Below are 27,459 nucleotides of genomic sequence, written 5' to 3'. Positions count from 1 at the left end.
CAATTATCCAGATAGATGAATCGTGTTTTTCCCAGAGACCAAAGCATCATCGTGAAAGAGCTATGGCGGTTACCATGATGTAATTCTTGTTGGGTAGGTCACCATTTCGGCGGATCCCCCTTTTGGGGAGTCGTCGAAATTAATAAGACGAGAGTAGAAACCGACCTGGGAATAATAATAAAGAAACAAAGGAACTTCCAAACGAAACGGTTTTATATTCATTTCAGCGTACAAGTGGTATCGGGTTATAGAAAGTTTGTGATTTTCATTTTTGTCCCCTGACTCTGGAACCACTCGTGTCTCCGTATTTTTGCTTCCAACACTTTTTGTATCTCTCTTTTTGTCTTTCCCACCAGAACTGTTCTCCGTCCTGATTGGTTACAACCTCTGGTCACATTTTTGAGAAAGGAGGAAGGAAGGAAGGAAGGAAGGAGGAAGGAAGGGAGAAAGGGAAGAGTAGAGAGAAAGAGACATGTAATGGAGAAATAGTAGTCTTGGCTTCACTACACGAGTCGCCCTCCAGTAACGGAGTTAGTTAATATCCTTAGAATTACTACTATGTCTACTTCTGTTTAAAAATAAAAATATTCATTTTTCTTTTTCCATGTCACTTTTCTTCCTGATCTAGATTTATACATGCCACCAGCAATTTTACTCTCTACTTTATCGGTATCATCTGTTCTGACATCCTTATCATTAGCAGTACCGATCTGTGCTTTCTCGGTCACTCTAGTTCTATTACTGCTAGTTGGCTCTGTAAACGGTTTTAACCAATCGATTGATATGTGTGCATTAGTACTGTTATTCATATCGATTTGGAAGTGTTTATCTGATCGAGTCAGAACTTTATAAGGACCTGAGTACGGTGCTTCTAATGGTTTCCTAACTCGATCAATCCTTAACCATACTTTGGGTACTGGAAAGGTTTCTAATTCTTTAATTTTTTTTGAAGTAGGCAACAAGCCTTCTTTGCTTACATGAAAACCTAAGAAGTCCAACTCTGGCACTCCGAATACACACTTAGCTAAGGAAATCTTTAAATTATTATCACTAAGAATCCTGAATACCTTATCTAAGTCTTCCTTGTGCTGTTATTCACTTTCACTAAAAACTAATATGTCGTCTAAATATATGAATACACAATTTCATTTTAGAAATATCTTGTCCATAAAACGCTGAAATGTGGCTGCAGCATTCTTTAAACCAAATGGCATGTAATTAAATTCAAATAAGCCAAAAGGTGTCACAACTGCCGTCTTAGGCACATCTTCAGGGTGTACTTTAATCTGGTGATATGCTGCAGTCAAATCGATCTTGGAAAAATATTGTCTACCAGCAAGTTGTGTGCAGAATGAATTTATGTTCGGTATCGGGTAGCGGTCTGTCTTGGTAACGCTATTCAGTGCGTGGAAGTCACCGCAAGCTCGATATGAACCATTTGATTTCTTCACTAAGTGCAAGGGTGTTGCCCACTTGCTACTGGAAGGCTGGATAACTCCAGTATTTAGTAAGTTCTTAAATTCCAGCTGTGCTGCGTCTAATTTAGGACCGGAAAGTTGCCTGGTTTTAGCAAAGACTGGTACATGGCTGCCTGTATCAATCCTGTGATACACTCCGCCATATTCTTTGTCTGTATCACTATGAGATGATAATACACTACTATAGTTATTTATTATTTCGTTAACGTATTCTGCTAGGTCTATTTTATTAATCAATACAGTATTGGTTTCAGTTACTGTGTTGACTTTAATTTCGTGCTCTGTTACATTATCACGGATAGATCTATTCTTGCAATCCACTACTATATTAAACTTGTTTAAAAAGTCAAATCCTAACAAAGGGTTAGTGACATCCGCGATCACGAAACTCCATTGGAAAGATTTTCTTAAACGTGGAATCTTGACTTCTAAGCTAGTTTGACCATAGCATTTTATGCTTTCGCCGTTAGCAGTCGAGGTATGAACAGGAGTTGGTTCCAAGGTAATTCCATTTACTACAGAACGTGGTAAAATGGAAATACTGGCTCCTGTATCTACAATAAAATTTACTTTAGATGCTCCTATTTTTGCAGTAATTTCTAGTAACGGCGGCACTACCGGAGCAAACACAGTCCGCCTTTTTAGTTTTCCGAATCGCTAGGGGTGGGAGATGAGGGACGCGAGTTAGATAGCATGTGTATATTGCTCTTTTTCTTCGGCCATTTACACCACGGCTTACATGTACGAGCCTCTTCTGCAAAGTAAATATGGGATCTACATACTCTCGGTCGCTGTTTCCTTCTATACGGGCGTAGACTGACTGGTGTTGTTTCGCCTGTATGTCTATTACCATGGTGACTTGTTCGAGCCTGACTTTCTACTGTCTGAAATACCGGTGTATTTTCTATTAATGGCATCAAGTTGTCGGACAGTCGACTTAACTCTTCCAAGGGCATCTCAGTGTGAGCTGCTATCACCGGGGCAATTTGCTTCGGCAGTGCACGTATAAACTTATGGCGCACTATTTCGTCACTTGCTCCTATTCTATTTGCAACTGTTAACATCTCCTGGAGGTATATTGACGGACGACCCGGCAACGTAGTGGTCCTCATCAATTTCTCCAAGAGTTCAGGTCTAGTCTTTTTGTAGGTAGACAATACTGACTCCCGTAATTTAACATAATCTAATGAGTGTAAAACTGCTGGCGGTATATTCGTCACTACGTCAGGTGGCAATGCACTTATAACGGTATAAAATTTGGTCTCCTGCGTAGTAATATGTCGGAGATGGAACTGTGATTCTAATATTGCAAACCATCTCTCGACACTAGTTTCCATAAATTGTGGGGGTTTTACGCTTACTTGTTGAGCATCCATTATGATTTTACTAATATTATTTGAAAAAAAAAAAAAAATTGTATGATTATTTGTATTATTATATCTTTTGATAATATTTTTTTGGGAAGCTGCAACCAAAAGAAATGGCAGGGGGAGGGGGGGGCTAGGTATAATAGAAAGGAAGGAAAAGCGTTTACTCACCAGAGGTTGAATTAACTGAGAGATTTGTGTTTCAAACTTATTGATAAAAATTTTATATATATATATATCTTTTTTCTTTTTTTTTTTTTTCTTTTTTAAAGAAATATATATCTATAGTTCTGGTTAATGTCTTTGACAAAACCTGTGTTATTGTCCGGGCAAATTTCTACACGTGCTAGTTTCCTCACGTGTTTCAGATGGCGACAATTATTTTTGTATGCGTGTGTGTGTGCGCGTTTTTTTTTTTTAATTTTTTGTGTATCCGGGTAAAAATTTTTGAATTTTGTAGAACTGCGTCTTACATTTAATTTGTTTTTTTTTGTTGTATTTATATATATATTTTATAAGGTATCTGCCTTCGGACTTCTCAGGCCAGGTCCTATTTAAATCACATAAATTATTCGGTAGGGATCACATAATTTTTTTTTTTTTTTTTTTTGATAGGGTGAGGCATGTCATAAAACAGTAAAAATATTTTATCGGCACTTCTTTAGGCGGATTTATATATATTTACTTGTTTTTTTCTTCGTTTTTTTGTGTTTGTCCTCAGACTTTGCTGTTACGTCGTCATCATTTGTCCGTGTTCATATGGACGTCGGGCGTTCACCAAATTATGGCGGTTACCATAATGTAATTCTTGTTGGGTAGGTCACCATTTTGGCGGATCCCCCTTTTGGGGAGTCGTCGAAATTAATAAGACAGGAGTAGAAACCGACCTGGGAATAATAATAAAGAAACAAAGGAACTTCCAAACGAAACGGTTTTATATTCATTTCAGCGTACAAGTGGTATCGGGTTATAGAAAGTTTGTGATTTTCATTTTTGTCCCCTGACTCTGGAACCACTCGCGTCTCCGTATTTTTGCTTCCAACACTTTTTTGTATCTCTCTTTATGTCTTTCCCACCAGAACTGTTCTCTGTCCTGGTCACATTTTTGAGGAAAGGAGGAAGGAAGGGGGAAAGGGAAGAGTAGAGAGAAAGAGACATGTAATGGAGAAATAGTAGTCTTGGCTTCACTACAGAGCTACTCACAAGTTATTATGGGTGTTTGGCTTGGTTGATACAAGCAGCAAGCCTGCAGTAGGATACATGGAAATAGTCAAAAAAGGAGTAAAGAAACCTTATTACCCATAATAAAAGAAAAAAAACATTGTTTTACCAGGAACGACCATTCATAGCGATGAATGGAAAGCATATAATACAATAGAGACTGATTTGGGACTTCCCCATTACACTGTAAACCATTCACAATATTTTGTGAACAACCAAGTCCATACACAGACAAGAGAAATCTATTAGAATCGCCATAAACGATTTATTAAATCAATGCTCGGCTGTAGAAGATCTCATTTAGATTCCTATCTGAAGGAATTCCTGTGGCATGAAAGAAATTCAGAAAATACATTTTTCAAATTGTGTGATACCATTTCGTCACAACTTGTATTTAATTTTCCCTTGTGGAGAAGTAAGCAAATAGCAAGTTTTTTGTTTTTTTTAATAAAAATAAAAATTATAAAAAGATTTCTATCTTGTGATACTACATTTCATCTTTATAAAAATAAAAGTTATAAAAAGATATGTGAATAAAATGATATATTTTTTAAATCTCGATTGTTTATACTTGTGATTTTATTATGCATAAAAATTGCCTCGGCCTAGAAGGATTTCTCCTTCACTGACCACCAACATAGATCGCACTTTAAATAAATATTGAATTGTCTTAAAAACGTACATAGAAAAAAAACAAAAAAAAAAAACACGGTACATAAAAATCAATCTTGATCGCAAAAATCCGAAACAGAAAGACACCCATTTATTTAAATATCTTTTATTTAAATACATTCGTTTTGTTACTTACTTAAAAAATGTTTTGTAAATATATATTTTTTCTTTTAAATCTTCAAAAGTTTTGTAAATATATATTTTTTTAATTGCTCGCAAATATTCGAGCATGTTTGCTATTTGATGTGTTTACAAACAACCAATGCCATGTGCTTGTGCCAATGTCAAGGTCGAATCACCGGTGTCACTTGAAATGTGCGCTGGTCGTCGCCAGGCATCGTCGTCTGCTCCAGGATATCTACTCTTTACTTGATCCATTTTTTTTTAATTACAATGTTTTTGTGTTTTTTTATATATTTGTTTAAATTACAATGTTTTCGTGTTTTTTATATATTTGTTTAAATTACAATGTTTTCATGTTTTTATATATTTTTTAAAATTACAATGTTTTCGTGTTTTTTTATGTTTGTTTAAATTACAATGTTTTTGTGTTTTTTATATGTTTGTTTAAATTACAATGTTTTCGTGTTTTTTATATATTTTTTAAAATTACAATGTTTTCGTGTTTTTTATATGTTAAATTACAATGTTTTCATGTTTTTTATATATTTTTTTAAAATTACAATGTTTTTGTGCGTTTTACATATTTTTTTAAATTACAATGTTTTTGTGTTTTTTATATATTTTTTCAATTATAATGTTTTTGTGTTTTTTATATGTTTGTTTAAATTACAATGTTTTTGTGTTTTTATATGTTTGTTGAAATTACAATGTTTTCATGTTTTTTATATGTTTGTTGAAATTACAATGTTTTCATGTTTTTTATATTTTTGTTGAAATTACAATGTTTTCATGTTTTTTATATATTTTTTTAAATTACAATGTTTTCGTGTTTTCTATATGTTTATTTAAATTACAATGTTTTGGTGTTTTTTATATGTTTGTTTAAATTACAATGTGTCTGTGTTTTTGTATTTGTTTTTATTACAATGTGTGCGTTTTTTATTTAGGTTTTTAATTACAATCTGTGTTTTTCCATTTTTGTTTTAATTGCAATGTGTGTGTGTGTTTTTTTTGTATTAATTACGATGTGTGTGTGAGTTTTCATATTTGTTTTTATTACAATGTATGTGTTTTTATATTTTTTTTAATTACAATATTTTGCATGGTTTTATATGTTTGTTTAATTACAATTTGTGTGTGTGTTTATATTTGTATTTATTACAATGTGTGTGTATTTTTATTTAGGTTTTAATTACAATGTATGTTTTTTATATTTTTATTTAAATTACAATGTGTGTTCGTTTTTATATTTTTATTTTTATTAAAATGTTTTTAAAATATTTGTTTTTATTTTAATGTTTTTATATTTTTGTTTAAATTACAATGTGTTTTTATATTTTCATTTTAATTACAATGTGTTTTTATATTTTCATTTTAATTACAATGTGTGTGTTTGTTTTATTTTTGTTGTATTACAATGTTTGTGATATATTTGTTTTAATTACAATGTGTGTGTTTAAAGTTTTTTGTTTTAATTACAATGTGTGTTTATATTTTTGTTTAAATTTCAATGTATGTTTTTTTAATTTCATTTTTTAATTAGAATGTGTTTGTTTTATTTATAATTTTAGTTTTAATGACAATGTGTTTTTTTTATATTTTTGTTTTTATTAGAATGTGTGTATCTTTTATTATTTCTTTTAATTAAAATATTTTATGCTTTTCTTTTAATTACAATGTTTTTGCATAATGTTTGTTTTAATTACAATGAATGTGTTTTTATTTTTTTTCTAAATTACAAAGTGAGTGCTTTTATGTTTTTTATTCCAATGTGTGTGCTTTTATGTTTTTTATTCCAATGTGTGTGCTTTTATTCTTTGTTTAAATTACAATATGTCTGTGTTTTTATAATTTTGTGTTAATTACAATGTGTGTGTGTTTTTTTATTTTCATTATAATTACAATGTGTGTGTTTTTGTAATTTTGTTTTAATTACCATGTGTGTGTGTGTGTTTGTATATTTTCTTTTTAATTACAATGTATGTGTGTTTTTATATTTTCTTTTTAATTACAATATGTGTGTTTTTATAAATTTTGTTTTTATTACAATGTGGTATAGCTTATAAATTTTTACTTTAATTAGAATGTGCATCTTTTTTGTGTTTATTTTTTGTTTTAATTATGTGTTTTTTTTTTAATTTTTTGTTTAAGTTGCAATGTGTGTGTGTGTGTTTTTATTTTTGTTATGTTTCTGCGTTTTTATTTAATTTGTCTTAATTACAATGTGTGTCTGTTTTTGTATTTTGTTACAATGTTTGTTAGTGTTTTTATTTTTGTTTTAATTACAATGTGTCTGTTTTTGTTCTTTTGTTTTTATTTCAATGTTTTTTTATAATTTTTTTATTACAATGTTTCTGTTTTATATTTTTGTTTTAATTACTCATTAATTACTACATGTTTTATTACTCAGCTTAGATAATTTAGCTCTTTTGATTATTTGTCATGCTTTTGCACGAGCTTGGCGGTAGATTTCTCAGTTTGCTGTGGATGGATTTAACCTGAAAATTTTTTTAGGGCTTTTTTCCGTTTCTTGATTATTCCTTTGCACTCTTTTGTGAACCATGGTTTACTGTTTTTCTTTAATAGTTTCCTCTACTATTTTTATTAACCTTTGAGTGAACGTTGCTATTGGGTCAGGTTTCTCGAGTATTTCATTATTTATTTGTGTTTGGCAGAGATTTCTGAATGTGAACTAGTCAGCTCTCTTTAGTTGCCATTTTGGTGCTCCATTTTCTATTGTGGGATTGTTTGTTTTGATGATAATTGGTCACTACCACACTGTTCTTCATGGATATCTCAATTAAAGTTCATGTAGATTGATTGTCGGAGAGCTGAGTGTCAGGTCTATGGCTGAGGTTGTTCCTGTAGATGGATGTAAGTAAGTGTGTTTGCTGTTGTTCAGTATACACATGTCTGTAGTTTCTAATATGCCTTCTATTATATTTCTGTTGTGGTTTGGTTGTCTGTCTCCCCAGAAATAGCTGTGTGCATTGAAATCCCTGGTAGAATGTAAATCGAGCAAATTGTGAGAGTTTAGTGTAAGGTAGCTCTTACTGCAATGGCTTGAAGTTCTGTGTTTAGGTTGACTTTTTCGTGGGGTATTGTTTTCTTTAACATAATGGTTGTACCGTCTATTAGTCTATGTGTGATAGGTTGGTTTTGTTGTATGCTTCATAGTCTCTAAGGGAGGGATTGGAGTAGGGTTATGTATGGTGGGGCTTGACGTGACTAGCCAGTTGATCGAATCGGGCCTCTCCGACCACCCATCTAGCTCAGTATGCGGCCAAAATGGAGTTTTGCAATTGATACCTTTAATTCTCCTAGTTATCATTTACTCAGCCACCAGGATCCATTTCCCAGGCATCATGGGTCGCCAACCACAGTCAACAGGTGGCCCCATTGAGAGACTTTTACTCTCTGCAGAAGAGCAGTCGGTGTATTCTAAAGCCCTACCAATAGGACTAGTAAAGATTCAAAGAAAATTAATTATAAAGTGAAAATATTAAGTTCTTTTTACTTATGTTTTTGTATGACAGCAAAATTTTTTTATTAATATTTATTTGTTTGCCTAAAATATTTTGTTATTTTAATTTTTTTGGAAAACCCTATGCATATACTTTTACACAGTTTTAGTAATTTTTCAGATAAAATAGACTTAAATAGACAATAAATGAAATAAGCCTGTAAATGCTATTTATAGGGTCTACTTATGAATGGGCCGTGAGGATCCTTAAGAAAATCTTCTATTAATCCTATTGTGATTGCCACCTAAATTCTAGTTAAAATAAAACCTTCAGACAAACCTTAAATTTTTTTATGAATGATTGATGGAAAGTTATTGCATTGCAAAACCAATGCAGTGAAAATGGTAGCAAAAATTTTTGCTATTGCAAAAAAAAAATCTTCACTTGAGTTTACCTGTTTATGTGTGTGGCAAAACAAAAACAATGAGAGATGACTTAAGACTTTAGAATAATGAGATTTATTTAAATAACAAATGAAAGAAATAATTTTTTTTTTTTTGTAGCAAGTGCGTGTGGATGCATATGTAAATTTTGTAAATTTACATATGCATCCACACACACTCTCTTGTAAAAGATAAAGGCTTCTTCCATCTTGACAGACTATGGATACCCATCGTAAGGATGCTAGCACATGAAATTTTTGTAGCAAGAGGTGAGCAATCTCCAACCACACCTCTCCTAAGTCAACATTGTTAAATACCAGTGATAAGTGGAGAGTATATATTCATGACGACCGGAAACAATGGCAACAAAAGAAAATACAGTGCTTAAAATTCCTAAATGGCCACCTATCTGGTGCTGACCAGGCTCAACATTGCTTAACTTTGGTGATTTGATGAGAGTGTATCAATGTGATTATGATGTGATTAGGATTTGTAAATATGAAAGAAAACTTAGTAGGTTGATATCAACTTGAAATAGAAGGTAGAAATACATATCTATTATCTTTCTTTTCAGTTTCTTCTTTTCTCTTTTTTTTTGTTCTTTTATATCTTTTAATCTCTCTTCTCATTCTTTTTCCTTTTTTTTTATTTCACATACGGTTTTCTTGATTTGAATCATCACAAATCTAAGTTTCTGTTCTATCAAAGTCACATTTCTAATTCATGATTTCTGTGCCAGTTTATTTCTTCATCTCTTGTTCTGTTGGGGCATAGATAAAATAATTGCAAAGCTTATTCTAGGAGTTGAATTTCTCCATAATGAACAAATATGTTTGAATGTCTCCAACCTTGTCTCCAGATGAACAAACTTTTCTATTTTTCCGACTTTTTTTTTTTTTACATAGGCATCACCACTAATCAAGACCCAGAGGCCACTCGAGGATAAGGGTTAAAGTGTGTACAGTAGTCAATTGGACAATATAGTAATCGATAGTAATGGAAATTCGGTAAATTTTTTAACTTAAGTGGAACGGCTCATCAAAAACTTATGTTGGACTTGAAGACAACCATATTGTAGTCAGCTGGAAAGCAAGAAAACAGAAGACAATTCCACAGGTGTGCAGTTCTAAGAAAGAAGCTTTGTTCATGGAATCTACGTTTAGGTTGAGGCACAGATAAAGAGTGGGAGGAATTATTGATAGTGTTTTCAGCTAGATGAGTTTTTCTTGTGAAAGTTTGGTGAGGGGGGGACCGTAGATTGAAGCTCAATCGAGCACTTGTCATGAAAATAATAATCAATCAAAGACAAACTCACAACATCTCTTCTGTGAGAAAGAGGTTGCAGCAAAGAGAAAAGGACATCTCCTACGAGGCTACAAAGTCTATTTTGAACTCTATTAAGGTAGGATAAGTCCTTTTTAGCAGCTCTTGCCCAGATGTGGCAACAGTACTCCATCCTTGGACGTGCCTGGTTCTTATATAGATAAAGAATTGTATCAGCAGTGAGATATCTACTGAAAAAAAAAAGCACAAGGATCCCACTATTTTTCCAGCAGCCTTGCCAACAGATTTGATGTATGTGTTCCATTTCAGATCAGGAAAAAAAATCCCAGAAGCTTATCAAAACATGAGGCCTCCCCAAGACGAGAGCCATTCATTTCAATTGACGCCAGATGGGGATCAAAGCATTGATGATGTAAAGATAAAAGTTTGGTTTTAGATGCATTAAAAGTAACCAGCCACATCTTTTCCATTGTACCACATGCTCAAGATCAGAGGAGAGAGAATCAGAGATAACTTGGTCATTTACGGTCTTAGATGTGCTACCATAGATGGTAGTGTTGTCAGCATAAATGTCTACGAATGACGTAAGGGTGTGATTTAGAAGATCATTAATGTAGATCAGGAAGAGAGTTGGGTTGGGATGGACCCCAGAGGGACTCCAGCATTAATACTGTGAGCTTCTGATTTCTGCCCATCAACTACTACTCTTATGAACCTATCAGAGAGAAATGATTTAATAATTGAGAAGACATTTCCAGTTATACCATAGCTGGAGATCTGGAGTAAACCTTTATGCCATACCCTATCAAAGGCTTTTGATATGTCAAGAGCAATTGCCCTAGAAAGGTTGCCTCCATCGAGAGATTTGCTAATCCTAGGAGATATAACTGTAAGCACATCTGCTGTAGATCTAGCAGAACGGAAACCATATTGTGTGTCACTTAGAAAGTTGTTTTTGCTGAGATGGTTGATTACATCTCTATTTAACACAGATTCCAGCAACTTACTCATGATGCACAGGAGACTTATTGGCCTGTACTGAGATGGAGATGACCGATCACCTGAATTCTTAAATACAGCACATACTGATGAGATTTTCCAAGGTGATGGGAAGCAATTCTCCTTAAGACAACGTTTAAACAGTTTTGTAAGTATGGACGCTAGTTCTGGTTGAAGTTTTTTGAGTACTATAATTGGAATACCATCAGGGCCGGTTGCTTTAGAAAACAAAGAAAAAAAAATGTTCCCTAAAGTTAAAAGAAAAAAAAATTATTTAAGTAAAAAAATGTTTTTAAACATAAAAGTTTGATTTACGCTTTTTTAAATATTCCTCCTTAGTCAAAAAACAAACAAAACTTTGTTATTTTTACAGATTTAGCTTTAGAAAGAAAAAAACTTTGTTATGTTTTAGCTTAAGAAAAAAAAAAAAAAAAAAAACATGCCAGTCTGTCTAAATTAAAATCAGTTGCTTCTTGTTGTTCTTGACATAAAAATCTTAGATTGTATTTTTCAGGATATTTTGAAACTAATAACACTTGATTTTTTCATGTTCCTAGCATTCGGGTGAGTCTTAATTCAGATGATTGGTCATAGTATTCTTATTTGGGCATGTTGGCAGCTTGTTTTTCTTTTTATAGATACAACTATCATCTCTTTGAAAATTTGTCTGTCCAATGTTTATATTGAGAGAGAGACATGTGAGCAAAACATGCTGGCATATTTTCAGAGAGAAGGCAGCGTTACAGAGATAGCAAATTGTATGTATACTAAGTAAGGGAGTGAGAGTTACATAAAGGATGACGAAATAGGTTTAATTGTTATGTGTGTATGCATCGCTGTTTGTTTTGTTCTTGTTTATTTTGGGGGAGGGGGGTAGTATGCCATAAGATGCTAAAAGATTCAAATAAGAGAACCCAATCAAAACATATCTAAGTTAAATTTAAATCATAAAATGGGATATAAAAAAATGGGGTGGGGGGACAGAGTCTCACCTGAGCTTGGTAAATATCTTATGGGATCGTTTTGATGATATTTATCCCAGTAGAAACGTAAGGCTTGAATCAGACGATGGTAGAAACATAAGCTCACAGGTAACGGGCACGTGTTGATAGGATGTAGCTGAAAGTGAAAGTTATTACTATAATAATTTGATCAAATGTTCATGGAATGAAGCAGATAGTCAGAAAAAATAATTTATTAATTATGTAAGTTGAATACAGATTTCAAAAGGGAAGTATGTGGATATATTAGTACATTATCAGAAAAATCTCTACATAGATCAATCTACGTTTTGACAAAGTTCACCATCTTAGGAGGTTCAATAATTTGATAATACCGGCATATAAGCTTGTAAAGTAAATAAAAGTAATGCAACACTATAGGAAATCATAAATTGTGGAAAGGGTTTTCAGTAAGAATGGGTGGAGCATAATACCATCACACCAAAATTATACTATTCCCGACAACAACAATAATTAAAATAATAGTACTAACCTTACGTATAAAACATATACACTTGTTGATTCTTGTCCCACTCCAATCAAGAAACATTTCTAATCAATTATTCTATTTAACTTTTATTTTAAGTATTTTAAAGAGTTTAGATAGAGTATCCTCTAAATGGTCAAATAAAAAGAATAGGTGCACAGCTTATTCACAGCATTATCAAGAATATAGATTTCAAAATTAATAATGATGTTTATTAGTTTAGGAGTTGATCCTGTACAATATGTCTATCTATCTCTCTATATATCTCTCTATATATAAAAGTGACCTGACATGTCTGTCTATCTATATGCGGAATAGTCTCTACCAAACTGCTAAGTCAATTTTTAATCTACAGACTTGAAACTTGCTATGTCATGACTCACAGTCCTTCTTTTTACTGCCCCTCATTTTCCCTGTCTTTGGAGGGGACAACTTGTGGCCCTTCACCGCTAACACTGGTGCTTTCTTTTCCCTTCCTATGGATTGATGGCCACGAGGGTTTAGTCGCTACCACCTTCACCTTCCTCTCCTCGACGTCAGACCTTCGCTGTAAGTTTTTTTCCTTTATTTCGTTTCCACATTGGGACTTTGATTAATTTCTTACTTTCTATTTCCTTAGTATTTTTGGACTTATTCAATTTCAATGTATTTCTATGAATTTGTTCCCCTTTCATACCAAGCTTCATGCTAATTCTGTTTTATTCTTTCTTTCTGTTTTCAGTTTTTACCTTCTTCACGTTTAATAAACCTGTTGATTCAACGAGAAACTGTCTTCAGAGTTTTAAATTTGGAGAAGTGTTTATACTTTCCATCGTAAGACTTAAAACACTCTAGACTAGGAGCATGTGGTCTTTATGGGACAGAATATGCTACATAATGGATTTATGCCTATGAAAGACATTCAATTTAGTTTTTAGCTGGAAAAAATAGCAGCTAAGAAGTCAAAATTGAAAAATTGGAACTTGGCAGATGTAAGTCGACTAAACATGTTACTTCTATTCCTGTGCAAATATGAATGTATTCCTTTAACAACATTATTTTTTTAAGTTTTGATATGAATATGAGCTTAGCTCAGATGGTAATGAAAATGCTGTTCTAAATGTTTTGGTTTCAATTCTAGCTGATGACACCCAAGTCTTTTTTTTTTTAACTTTTAAAATCACTACCATATATTGGGTAAAATATAATAATGGCTTTATAATAATAAATACAGAATCTGCATATATTAAAAAATATTTAAGTGTATTTTATGATGGGCAATGTTAAAAATTAGAACTTAGCAGATTTAAGTTGATTTAACATGTATCTTCTATGCTATGCATGTGCAAATATACATTTATATGTTAATGTTTCAAGTTTTAATATGCATATGTCCTTAGGTCCTATGGTAGAGAATATCATTGGAGAGCTAAAGGTTTCGGTTTCAATTCTAGCTGATAGCAACAAAATCATAATTTTAACACTTGAAATCTGTACTATATATTAGGTACAATATAATAATCAATAGTGAATTGGTTCTATAATAATAATAAAAACAAAATCTGCATAAATTAAAATTATAAACAAAAGCCACAGGGACACCACTGGTTACAAGGGGTTCTAACACATATTTGGACCCCCAAAATGTTCCTTGATTGTACCCAAGTTATTAGGATAAATAAAAAAGACAAAAACGTATCCAGGCAACGTAGTTAGAAGAAAGTTTATACAAAAGGGCGATGTGTCGCCATCAATGGCAGAGCCTCTACAAACAGCCTATATGTCATTATCCTTGACGAGGATGTAGAGAGAAAGAGAGAGGAAAAAAAGCAAAACAACAGAGGTTTCTTGTTACATTTTTTGCTGCTACAGCAAAAAATGTAACAAGAAACGACATAAGCTGTTGTCTGTACAAACAATGTCAAAATCAAAGTCAGGCAGTGACACAATCTAGAGAAATAACATTGCCAATAAAAAGAAAGGTAAAAAGTTTTAGTGATGATCAACACTTAATTTCCCGTTTTGTTTCACACTTAATATTTTTCTCTCTTTTATTCTTGTTATCTATATATATATATATATATATATATATATATATATATATAGTGGAGATGGTAATTAATAAAAACTGAAGAAAGTGCTCAATACTGTTGTAGAGCAAATATGCGTGTGTGTATGTATATATATATATATATATATATATATATATATATATACATATATATATATTGATGCATCAAGTCTTTCCAAATGTTCTTTTTTTTTTTTTTAAATTTTGTTTGGAGCTAATTATGAATTGCTACTGTTGAATTAAAGAAGTCATTCTCACTGGTGTGACCCAACCCCTGTGAGAACGGATTTAACAGTAATAATTATGTCAAAGCTTTTATTATGTGAATAAATACTGGGCAATTCCCGATTGCCTTGCTATTTCCTCCTTGTAGTTTGATAACTCAACTAAAAAAAAAACAAAGGAAAATAACTGTAGCTGAACGGATGGGAGTTGATGATAACAATTGAATACTAGTACTGTTTGGCCAATGAATCAATGATATACTGGATTGGAATGTTGTTTTGGCTGGAGTTTTGGGTGACGATAACCACTAAGTCATCCTTTGCAAAATCTGCTGACGTGAGAAATTTCTTGATGGAAACTTACCTGCAGAGGATGTTTGTGTAAGACCAATAGGAATGAGCCTAAGTGTGACAGGGCGATCTCCCATTGGGTGAAGTGTATGTCAGAGAGAGCCCAACCCTCCCCTATTACCCAATTATAAAATGACGTGCACAAGAAAATTTCAAGAATAAAAGTTGGAGACAATCGAATAAATGTAACAGAAAGAGTCGAGAACAGGCTTTCTCACTGCAGGTCGACAAAAGGACTTCTTCAGTTGAGGTACGTCAAAGTGATTCTATGCAAGAGGAATACCAATCTCGCTAAGCCTACTATAAATCCACCCAACTAGTAAATACGAACTTTCTGCAACCGTCCCCGAAAAGAAGAGAAAAAAGGGTATTTCTTAAGGAGAGGGGAAATAATGAGCTGACTCACTGCTAGTAGTTTTCAATGAAACTTATCTGATATAAAAAAAAAAATTTTTTTCTTAACGACTAGCAATGGACGTATTCACGGTATAATAAAAAAAAAAAGGGGGTATTTCTGTAATGGACTGTTGGCTTGACCCTCTTCAAAATATATGGAAGCATCTTTTGTGGCAATAGGGCAGGTCGATTTGCAACTTTTTTCAGAAAATCAACATGGTACTGGTGATGATAGTTGGGATTTGATGTGATAAGAACATATACCGAAAATTAGATTCCTATCTTGAACAGAAAATTGAGCATTTAATTTTAAAAATCATGTAAAAAAAATGCTGAAAAATCCTTCATTTTCATAGCATTTTTCACAACACTGACTTGATATATTTATATGAAATACATTGACAGAAAAGTATATACACAAATTATAATTTTAATTATGAATCACACCGAGCAAAATATCTCAACTATACTGCATTTAATCAATGCAGTATAAAAAATTGTAAAAAAAAGCTAATTAGCAACTAAGTCGTTTAAACTTCACAATTCCAAAAGATGTGGAGATGTATTACACAATATAACAACTTGATACAAGTTACAGAACCATGTATTTTAATTTTTTATTAAATGCAATAATATAAACTGTTATAATAGAACTAAATTGTTCTGTATAATTTCCTTTTGAGGAAAATGAAGGTCTAATTTGCTGGCACGATGACTTTGTAATAATGTGTCCATGTCTTGCTTCCTACCCATATACAACTTTTTGAGAAAAATCAATCAAATTTGACCCGTGTGTGGCTTCAAAATTGATAGCAGTAATCTTTTCATTTTTTTTTTTTTTGAGTTGTTCACTATTTCTGGAAAAAAAACACACACACACACACACACACACACACACACAAAATTATTTTAAAACACTTATTTTTTTTTATATTTTTGCAATGTAATATGAATAAAACTAACTATTGTTTGGGTAAATTAAGAAAACTAATAAAATTTAATGGATAAATATTTATTTACCTAATGGACAAAATCGTTTGAACACCCTCTTCTCTCGCATCCAATTCATCTGAGTTTATCATCGATATTATATTTTCTGGAAGTAGTGCAAAAGCACTATATTTTGAACTGTTTAAAACAGTAATTTGGATTTCAGTTAACTGTTTTGTTCTCTGAATCATATTAAAATATACTGCTGTTGGTTAAAAAAAAATATTGTCGGTTTTGATCTCAAACCAACTAACTGCATACACTTGGATGATAAATTTGACCAAAATGTTCAATTTATCATAGTGTTTGAGGATAGACAACTCTAGTCCATAAACACATTAATCTTGTGGCTAATGTTAGCCATCTTCCTTGATTCAAGGGCACAATTTTCTAAGTTAACTTCTCCACAAGAAATGCCAACAGCATACTCAAAAAGTAGCCTCTGCCACTTAAATTATTTGTTTCTTCTGCTGTCAGATAATGATGATCGGGAGGGACACTAATTTTTTAGAATTCTACTTGAGGCAAATCTTGATAATTACTGGTACTAAGTTTCCCAAAAGGGCCAGTAAATGTTGTTAGGCTTTTTGTTGTTCCATCAATTAATTTAAAAATTGCTGTAAATGGCAGTTCTTCTAGTGGAACCTGAAAATTGGAAAATTTGCATGTTTAATAATAGAGCCAGATTACATAATAAATACCAATATATTATTTTATTTTCCCCAAAAAACGAAAATAATTGCAGGTGAATCTATAGAATTAATTTAACCTCCTTGTTAGAAGGACAAGTGCAGATTACGTGCCTTGTTTGACAATTTTCTGTCTTGCACTTTACCGGAAAGTCATCACATCTCATGACAGAAAGTTTACAGCTACAAGAAAATATATCAAATATTCTGTCTAGCTGTTCCTTCATTCTTTTCACTTTGATTGCTGCAAGAGATTTCCTGTCAATCTGTTTGGTCCTCTTATAGCAAAATATATTGACCTTCTGTCCAATATAATGTTACCTTAACAAGGGCAATTGTGGATTAACTGTTTGCCGAATACTAATTATTTCCTTAGCAATTAACTTAGAAATCTCACTATTTTTTAAGTGGGGATAACTGTTTTCAAAGAAATAACTAAACTGGATGACTTGTCGTGAAGTTCGGGGTGCTGTTTCATCCAAATAACAAGGTGAACCAGCAAATTTTGTAAACCACGGGTTAAAACTGAATGTTGTGCTTTTTCTGACATTCTAATCTGAAAAGTAAAATAAATAAATGGATTATAACTGAAGGAAACTGTTTTAGGCTATGTTCCAGTTTCATATTTAAAAAAATAAGTGCTAGTTATAAGAAATAATGAAAAACTTTGTAGAGTTGAATTAGATGTATTGAAGAGAGAGGACCAAACCAAATCAGAGGCATAATAGTGTTTAGTTTAGACATTTTTAGCAGATTTTAGCTCCTCCTTTGATAACATGAATGTATCCATAAAGAGATTCATTCTGGCTGTAGCTGTGCCATTTTAAACGAGTGTTTAGTGTTTAGAGTTTGAAAAACCAGTGCTTGTGCATCTATGTTACTATGCTATTTTTAATAGTATTTTCAAGTTAAATTTAATTTTTATGAAATTTTTGTTTAAATTTTTAGGTGAAAGTACAGAATAGTTACAATACAACCTCCTTCCCATATTAAGAATGGCTTTCTAAATAACAAAATTATTTTAGCACAATAACATAGATGAACACATAACGAAAACCCCTTAAAGGAGTTTCCTTATTTACTTGTATTAATCTTTGTGGGTTATCTGATTTTAAAACTATAATTTTAGAAGAAAAACACTGCTTAAAAACAATTACTCCTTAAAAATAAAAGAAATTAAAATTTGACATTAATTTTCTGCAAAATATTTTTTATTAAGTAGAAACACTTGAAAATTTACGGAGTTATGTTTCGTAAAGAATGTGTAGAATAAAATTGTATGGACTATATTTTTGTTGTTGTTTTAATATAAAACTGGATTATTACCATATTTTAATAAAAATTTGAAATAGAATTTGATGTGAAATATTAGGTTGGTGCAAAAATAATGTTTTTGACGTTCATTTGAACGTCAAAAAATGGCATTGTTTTTGTGTCAACCTAATAGAAAAACAAATTAAAAAAGATAAAACAAATATGTTTAAATTCACTGCAGACACTTAAAATATAATAATATATATTTTAAACAAGTCTTTTTCATTTTTCCTTTCTAAATAATTAAGCCTAAATCGTAATGTTTTCAAATTAAATAATAAACAAACGTTAATTTTCAATATAAATAACGAGCGTGTTTTGCGACGGTGAAATCTAAAATGTTTCCACCCAAAAAAGAAATGAAAAAGCGAACTTTGTTCGTTATTATTTAAAAAAACATAATTTTGCCTTTACACTTAATATTTATTTTATCAATTCATTATCCTCACTCATTTTATTTCAAAATGTAGTTTAAAAATTATTCTAAATAATGATTCCATTTTCTTAACAGTACGGATTGTTTTGATGATGGGACGTTCTTGATAATTCACCGAAAAACTTTTAATCACTTCAATTTTTAAAGTCATTTCCTCAAGCAAAGATGATTTTGAGAAAAATATTTCGTGTAGGTCTTTTCTATGTCAAACCCCAACTATCATCACCATTGCCTCACCGGGGTTCCAAAATCGACCTGCCCAACTGTTGCAATGGCATTGTACAGTTTTTTTTTTAACTTTGTAATTATCTAGTTCCTGACAATATAATCCTTGTATAGAAACTGACCAGAAAAGTTGATCGTTGTTTTACTTGTGTGGTTTTCAGAGTTCACATGCTTTAAATTGCAGGACCACCAACATCAAGTCAAGAGGTCATTTCGTGGACTTTGTGTAGAGAGTGAAGAACCCAGAAATGACCAGCCAACCTTGTCCTCGCAAAGATCGATCACGGCCAAACTATTGTAAAGTGCAAGCTATTTGGATGACTAGTATAGCTATTGAACTTTGTCCAGGTGTTCCATAATTCCGGACACACCTAGATTCAAACCAGTGAACACCCGTTAGGGTCTCTATTGGCTTATACCAGTCAGTATGTCCAGTCTATTACACAACACACACATATACACCTGCCTGATATTTACTAGTGGATGTATCTAATGTAATCAGGGCCTGTAGGTATGTAGCAATTAGCGGACGACTCACTTGGCCTAGGGATTGACTCTCCTAGAACTAGCTACACCAGGGAGGCATTAGAATCCTGCTTAAGTGACACCGTTACAAAATATCATATTTAAATGTATTTTATGACCAGGCACTGCTGGCGATCTGCTAGTATATATAAAATTCAGAGAAAAATGACCTGCCCCTTTATTGTTTTGACAAAAAATGCTGATAGGTCAACTTTAGAGCATTGAATGCCCAGCTTACAGAAATCCAGGAACTAATGAAAGCAGTTTGTAGGGAGCCAACACACCCAAATTTCGTTTGCAAAAATAATCATCAAAATGTTTTCTAACATTAAATATTGTTTTATTGAACTTTTAAAAAAATGGATGAAACTTTTATTCCAATCTGAAAGAAAATAAAGAAGCAGTTTAAGCATATTCTGTAACTGATGAGAGTCAATACGTGATAATACTTACTCTGGTACCTGCATTTTCTTTCAGGAAGCCTCTAAACTTCTCTAAGAATAAATCTCTTGATGTCTTACCCTGAAATATATAAAATATGTGACCAAAGTTTCAATTTATTATCACATAATTACTTAAGGTTTGGTTATTTTACAGCATATCAACTCTTTTTGGTTATTTAATACCGGCATTAGTATCTCTGAGAGGAGTTAATGCTTCAAGTTCTTATAGTTATATCTTTAAATATTTTTTGTTCATTTGTTTAGTGGCATATTGACATTCGGGATTAATTCATACTAGAGTGATTGTTTTCTATATTTTGTTTGTGATTTATATAATGCTGATGTTTTGTTTGCTATGTGCATTTAGTGAATTTGTAACTTTTCATATTGGTACACAGTTTACCTGACTTAAAATCCATTCAGTCTGAGATATCACGTATGCTGAAGGAAGGAGTTATAGAACCTTCTCGATTTCCATGGTGAGCCCAAACACTAGAAAAATCTCCCATAAACGACAAAAAAAAACTCATCGTGGACTATTCCCAGACTATGAACCGTTTTACTCTACTGGATACTTACTCCCTTCCTTGGATAAAGGACATAGTAAATGAGATCACCAGCTATCAAACTTTTAATACACTGTTTAAACGTTGTCTTAAGGAGAATTACTTCCCATCACCCTGGAAAATCTCATCAGTATGCCCTGTATTTACGAATTCAGGTGATCGTTCATCCCCCTCTCAGTACAGGCCAATAAGTCTCCAGTGCGTCATGAGTAAGTTGCTGGAATCTGTGTTGAATACAGAAGTAATCAACCATCTCAGCAAAAATAACCTTCTTAGTGACACACAATATGGTTTCCGTTCTGCTAGATCTACAGCAGATGTGCTTACAGTTATATCTCATAGGATTAGCGAATCTCTCGATGGAGACAACCTTTCTAGGGCAATTGCTCTTGACATATCAAAGGCCTTTGATAGGGTATGGCATAAAGATTTACTTCATAAGATCTCTAGCTACGGTATAGATGGAAATGTCTTCTCAATTATTAAATCATTTCTCTCTGATAGGTTCATAAGAGTAGTAGTTGATGGGCAAAAATCAGAAGCTCACAGTATAAATGCTGGAGTCCCTCAGGGGTTCATCCTGGGCTCAACTCTTTTCCTGATCTACATTAATGATCTTCCAAATCACATTCTTACATCATTCGTAGACATTTTTGCTGACAACACTACCATCTATGGTAGCACATCTAAGACAGTAAACGACCAAGTTTTCTCCGATTCTCTCTCCTCTGATCTTGAGCACGTTGTACAATGGGGAAAGGACTGGCTGGTTACTTTTAATGCATCTAAAACCAAGCTTCTATCTTTACATCATCAACGTTCTGATCCCCATCTGGCATCAATTAAAATGAATGGCTCTCGTCTTGGGGAGGCCTCAAGTTTTGACAGGCTTCTGGGCTTGACCTTTACTCCTGATCTTAAATGGAATACGTACATCAAATCTGTTGCCAAGGCTGCTGGAAAAATGGTGGGATCCTTCTATCGATCCAGTAGATATCTCACTGCCGATGCAATTCTCTATCTATATAAGAGCCAGATACGTCCAAGGATGGAATACTGTTGCCACATATGGGCAGGAGCTGCTAGAAAAGACTTTTCCTGCCTTGATAGGATTCAAAATAGACTTTGTGGCCTGGTGGGAGATGTCCTTTTCTCTTCACTGCACCTCTATCTCACAGAAGAGATGTTGCGAGTTTGTCTCTGCTTTATTGTTATTTTCATGGAAAGTGTTCGACTGAGCTTCAATCTATGGTCCCCCCTCGCCAAACTTTCACAAGAAACATAGACTAGCTGAAAACATTATCAATAATTTTCCCCACTCTTTATCTGTGCCTAAACCTAAACATAGATTCCATAATCAAAGCTTCTTTCCTAGAACTGCACGCCTGTGGAATTGTCTTCCGTTTTCCTGCTTTCCAGCTGTCTATAATATGGTTGTCTTCAAGTCCAACGTGAACAAGTTTTTGATGAGCCGTTCCACTTAAGTTAAAAAATTTACCGAACTTCCATTACTATCGATTACTATATTGTCCTTTTGACTACTCTACACTCTTTAACCCTTGTCCTTGAGTGGCCTATCGGCCTTGATAAGTGGTGACGCCAATGTAAAAAAAAAAAAAAAAAAAAAAAACTTGATTTGACTAGTGCATATCACCAAATTGCCATGAAACCAGAAGAGCAACAATATACAGTATTTGAAGCTGCTGAGTCTTTTTGTCGAATTTCTTTCGGATTTACTGATGCAGTGGAAAGTTTTCAGCGAGTGATATACGATATTATAAAGCAGGACAATCTTTGAGGTACCTATATCTACAACGACAACATCACTATATGTGATCATAATCAGGCAGGGCATGACAGCAATCTGAAGAGCTTCATAGATATTGTGGCCAAGTATGACCTAACTCTGAATAAAAGTAAGTGCCATTACTCACTTAGCTCCCACATGTTAGAGCTTTTGGTGCATTTTGTCAATTTGTTGGCAATATTTCTTCACTGTAATCGTTTCGCTTGGATTAAAGAAGCTGTGATGGATAAGACCGGCTGCAGACCACCAAACAATCATCATAACTTTTTTTGGTGCAATTTCGGCTTTCGGAAGTGTTGTGGAGCTTCTCCAGCATCCACCCACTGTGCCGAACGTCATCGGTTGTTGTAGAGGATCCACTTCTCATCACAATCCATTTGAGAAATGGGTCATTTTTGTTGTGCAAAAGGAGTGTAGAAGACACCCCAAAACGACGATTTTTTTGATTATCGTTCAATTCATGCGGCACTCATTTATCCAACTTTTTTTATTTCCCCATTTGCTTTAAATGATGAAGGACTTAAGTGGTCAAGCTTGAGTTCAATAGCAACTTCTCGTGTGGTTTTGCGATGATCAATTAAGGCTTTCAATGTTTGTTATCAACTCCATTCGAGACCATCTTCATCTTCGAGGCTCTTGTCACCATTGCGAAATTTCTTGAACCATTGTTGTGCCACACGTTTGTTAGTGGTTCCTGAGCCAAATGCATCATTGATATCACGAACTGTCTTGGCAGCTTTTTGGCCTAGTTTGAACTGGAACAAGAAAATCGAGTGGATTTGAATTTTTTCCATGTTGTCAAAAAGCCTGCAGAAAAATGAATGAAGAGATTGAGACCGGTAATGAATAACACGATTCGATAGAGCGAAAAACATGCTTCAAAATAATATATAACATGGATGAGGGTAAATAGAGAGCTTACCTCAGATACGTCTGTTGTGTTTCGGGCTGAGCGGAAGAGAGAGTTCCAAGATGGTATCCATGAGTTTTTATTAGCGTTTACCCCATGCAATTCTCGTAGAATTGTGTCTACTCTCGTGCGATTATGCAAATAGATAATTCCCGGTCGCTATAAAGGCAGGACACTGGAAAGCAGTGAGGTGTGTCCAACAGATTGTGTGTAGATGGTTCTGGCGATTGGATTGTTCTGCAAGAACAAGGTTTTTTTTTTTTTTTTTTTTTTTTTGCCTACTACATTTTGCTTCATTTTGTCCCGGGTTTCGGCACGAGCCAACAATTATCTATCCAAGTGCGGAGTTCCTGCGTGTATTCTTCACGGATTTCTGCCGGCATTGGGTATTCTGACACTCAATTATGTAGTCTTTCAGGGGGGGGGGTCCTCAGACCACTTCCACGATGCAGTCCACGTTCGGTTTTGATGGTCAAAGGTGGTGGTGAAATCCGGTTCATTAATAGAAATAGCTGCGCATTTAATATTTTTCCTGCCACTCAGCGGCACTGGTCCTGTAGACTCGACAACGACACCTAGAGCTTTTATGGCGTCGATCCCTAGAAGTAAGTCAAACCCCAGCGGTTTACCACACACCACCAACACATCGATTCTGGCAGACACACCTTCATCAGTGGATACAGAGACCGCTCCAACACCGCAGCACGCATGGGATATTCCACCAATCATTTTGACACTCACGTTCATTTTTCTCCAAGATCGGCACCGGTCTGCATGTAAAATCGTCCTAGAGCATCTGGTATCAGTAAGCGCCAAACATCACATCCCGTCAACATGAATGCTTATCACCGGGAGCGTTGTGTTCGCATCTTGGTGGGGAAGGAGACTGGCACTTATGCGTCCTCTCCTTGCTTGTTTCCCGAGCAGTTTCGAGCCCAGTGTCCACTCTCACCGCACCGGTAACACTGTGTTCCGCATTTTCAACAGTCCCTTGCAAGGTGACCTTTAACATTGGATTTGAAACAGGTCACACTAACAGGAATATTCTGGGCCCTGTTGTTGGGTGAGCATGTGGCCGCACCCACATCCTGATTTTGTTCCCCAGTCGTTGTCAAAATTCTCGCTCTCAACATAAGCTCCCCCATGGTCAGGGCTTTGATGTTCGGCACCTGTTGAAGAGCAATTGAGATGGCGTCAGGGAACCCAGTGACGAAAGTCAATTTTGTGAGTCTCTCTAAGCCATCTCCTGTGAATCCGGCCAATCCAACCAACTACCTGATTTTTTTGGCGTAAACATCCACACATTCGCCAGCCCATCTAGCCATAGTTATTTCTCTGTATGCTGCAAATGCGTTGTTGGTAAATGCCTTCTTTAATCGGGCCTCAATCTAGTCTATTTCTCTTTGATCGTCCTCCTCCATTTCCATGTGGACGGCCAGTGCATCACCTTCCAGATATAAAGGTAGCAGACTCGCTACATCATCCACCTGCTGAAGCTGTGCAACAAATCTCACTTTTTTCAGCCACTGAAGAGCCAACCGCACACTGATGTATCTGAAAGTGCCTGACAAGTCGACCACACACGGAAAACATTGTTCATCACATAGAAATGCTGGAAGCCTCTGGAATTGCATTTCCTCGCTTCCACCGCAGTTCACTGCATTCCATCCTGATCGCCAATCCCAGCACCCGTGCAGTGTCCTTCAACCGCTCCAGGTTCTTTCACTCCAACCCAAACTGCGCTTGGTGTTCTCTTACACGGATCGTGGGCACCACGTCTTCATTGACAAAAATGTCATCAATATAAGCAAATGCTGTGCGGCTTACAACTTCTTCCTGAGATAATACTTCAACGACAATTGCTCTCATTATCAGGGGAGCCACATTCAAACCGAACCCCAGACAGGTCAGACAGTATTTTTTCCCGTCGATTTCCACAGTCGGGTATGGCCACAGTGTCTCATGGACCCGGACTTGTAGGTATGCTCTCCTGAGGTCCAGTAGAGACACATTAGCACCTTTTTGTCTCCATTCATGCAGCTTAGCCGCACAAAATCTGCTTGCTAAAATAGCTTGAAGCAAAATGTAGTAGGCAAAAAAAAAACAGGAACACAGATAGGAAATAGTATCGCCCACCTCTAGAAGAGAGGGATTTCTTGGCTGTAATAACCGTAGAGAAAAAAGAAGCAGAATAAACAAAAAAAAAACTTGATTCTCGCAGACACGTGGTTCGTCACAAAGAACAATCCAATCGGCAGAACCACCTACACACAATCTGCCGGAGACACCACACTGCTTTCCAGCGTCCTGCCTTTATAGCGGTCGAGAATTAACTATTTGCATAATCGCGCGAGAGTAGACACGATTCTACCAGAATTGCATGGGGTAAACGCTAATAAAAACCCTTGCAAACCATCTTGAAACTCTCCTCCGCTCAGCCTGAAACACAACAGACGTATCCGAGGTAAGCTCTCTATTTCCCCGCATTTAAGTTATTACAAATTTGGCTACACATATATATATATATAGGCACACATACATATATACACACACACATATATATATATATATATATATACTAGCTGTACCCGGCCACGCATTGCTGTGGCTCAATTTGGGCTCAGTTTGTTAAAATGGAACACATTCCTCAAGAAAAATTGCATTTGATTCGTTTATTTGCTTTTATTTTTTGCAATTTTTTTAATCAAGAAAAGTTATTTCCCCCCCCCCCCAAAAAAAAGATGAATTTTTTACCATAAATTGTTAGGTTAAAGTTTTTTTTCAGGAAAAATTGCACTTTTTTTTTTTAAAGAAATTTGGCAGTAAACGTTTCTCTTTGAAAACGGAATTTTTATTAAAAAAAGAACAGATGAATGCTTTACATGAACACTGTAAATAGTTATGTGAAAGTAGAGAAAAGTTTGATTCTTTTTTTTCAAGAGAATGTACAAATTATTTTTTTTTTAACAAATGTTCAGAAAATAAACAGAAAAATACTTCCATCATTAATTATGCAAAAAAAAATAAATAAAATGTTGATTTAGTGTTTCAACATTATGCTTATAAATTACGATAAAACTTGCTGAGTATGCGCTGTTTTACGGTTGTTGTAAAAATGGAACAGAAACTTAAATTTCACTTCGTTTTAATCTTTCTTAATTTTTTAATTGTGCCCCCCAAACGAATATAATCAAAACAGTAACATTCAACAATTGTACTTTATGTATATAAAACACAAAATATTTATAAAAGAAAAAAAAAAACGTTAATAACGTAAGGGAAATAATTCCATTTTTAAACGAAAAAGTCAGTTTGGTATATCTTTTTGTTATTTTTTACATAAGTCCAGCTTACCATTCACATTGGAAATGTCGACATTTATAGGTTGTCGGGTACGTTTACAACGAATAAACACTCCAATCTAGTAGATGTATCAGAATTTTTGTAGGAATTTTTGACACCCCTATCACGAAACTGCGAATAAAATATAAAAATCTCATCATTTCTCTTTTAAAAGTGGGTTGTTTATTTTCTTTATGGATTATACTTCCAAAATAAACTATTGAAGTCGTTTTAAAAGTAATAGAAATATTTTTTTTAATTTTTTATTTTTAACAGTAATGAATTTTACGAACTCAATATTTTTCAATTTTTAAACTTTAAAAATCTATCAAAATTTTTCGATTGATTCTATTTTTACGATATTTTCTTGTGAAATTTTATGCTCTTTCCAATAAACCGAATATAATATTTAAGACAAACATTTTTTTTTTAAATTCACACCCACCAATTTTCAAGTGTCTATTAAAAAGTAACTAATTTATTTACTCACCAAAGTTTTATATATCACAAATTTAAGAGGAAAGGTCAATAAGTAATATATTCAAATTTAAAACAAAAAAAGTAGTGTTTTTTTAGAAATTTACCTGTAAAGTTCGAAGTTTAAAATCTTTTTTTTTAAACCACATTGTTTGTTTTTTCTTTTGTTTTTTTT

General features: G+C 33.8%; 1 protein-coding gene across 3 annotated transcripts in view; it reads right to left on the bottom strand.

The window, feature by feature from the left end:
* The window catches only part of LOC145295982 (E3 ubiquitin-protein ligase RNF123-like), a 911,347-nt gene that overhangs the window by 390,381 nt on the left and 493,507 nt on the right, over window positions 1-27,459 (bottom strand). For all 3 annotated transcript variants that reach the window (XM_080141948.1, XM_080141929.1, XM_080141938.1), the window contains 2 exons: window positions 20,193-20,261; window positions 12,044-12,170 (listed from right to left, as the gene is read on the bottom strand). In XM_080141948.1, coding sequence (XP_079998074.1) covers window positions 12,044-12,170; window positions 20,193-20,261 — 196 coding nt within the window. The remainder of the gene's footprint in view (window positions 1-12,043; window positions 12,171-20,192; window positions 20,262-27,459) is intronic.

Source organism: Euprymna scolopes, chromosome 2 (assembly GCF_053919585.1).
Source record: "Euprymna scolopes isolate OS-2025 chromosome 2, ASM5391958v1, whole genome shotgun sequence".
Taxonomy (NCBI): Eukaryota; Metazoa; Mollusca; class Cephalopoda; order Sepiida; family Sepiolidae; genus Euprymna; species Euprymna scolopes.
This window is presented reverse-complemented; position numbering and strand designations above follow the sequence as displayed.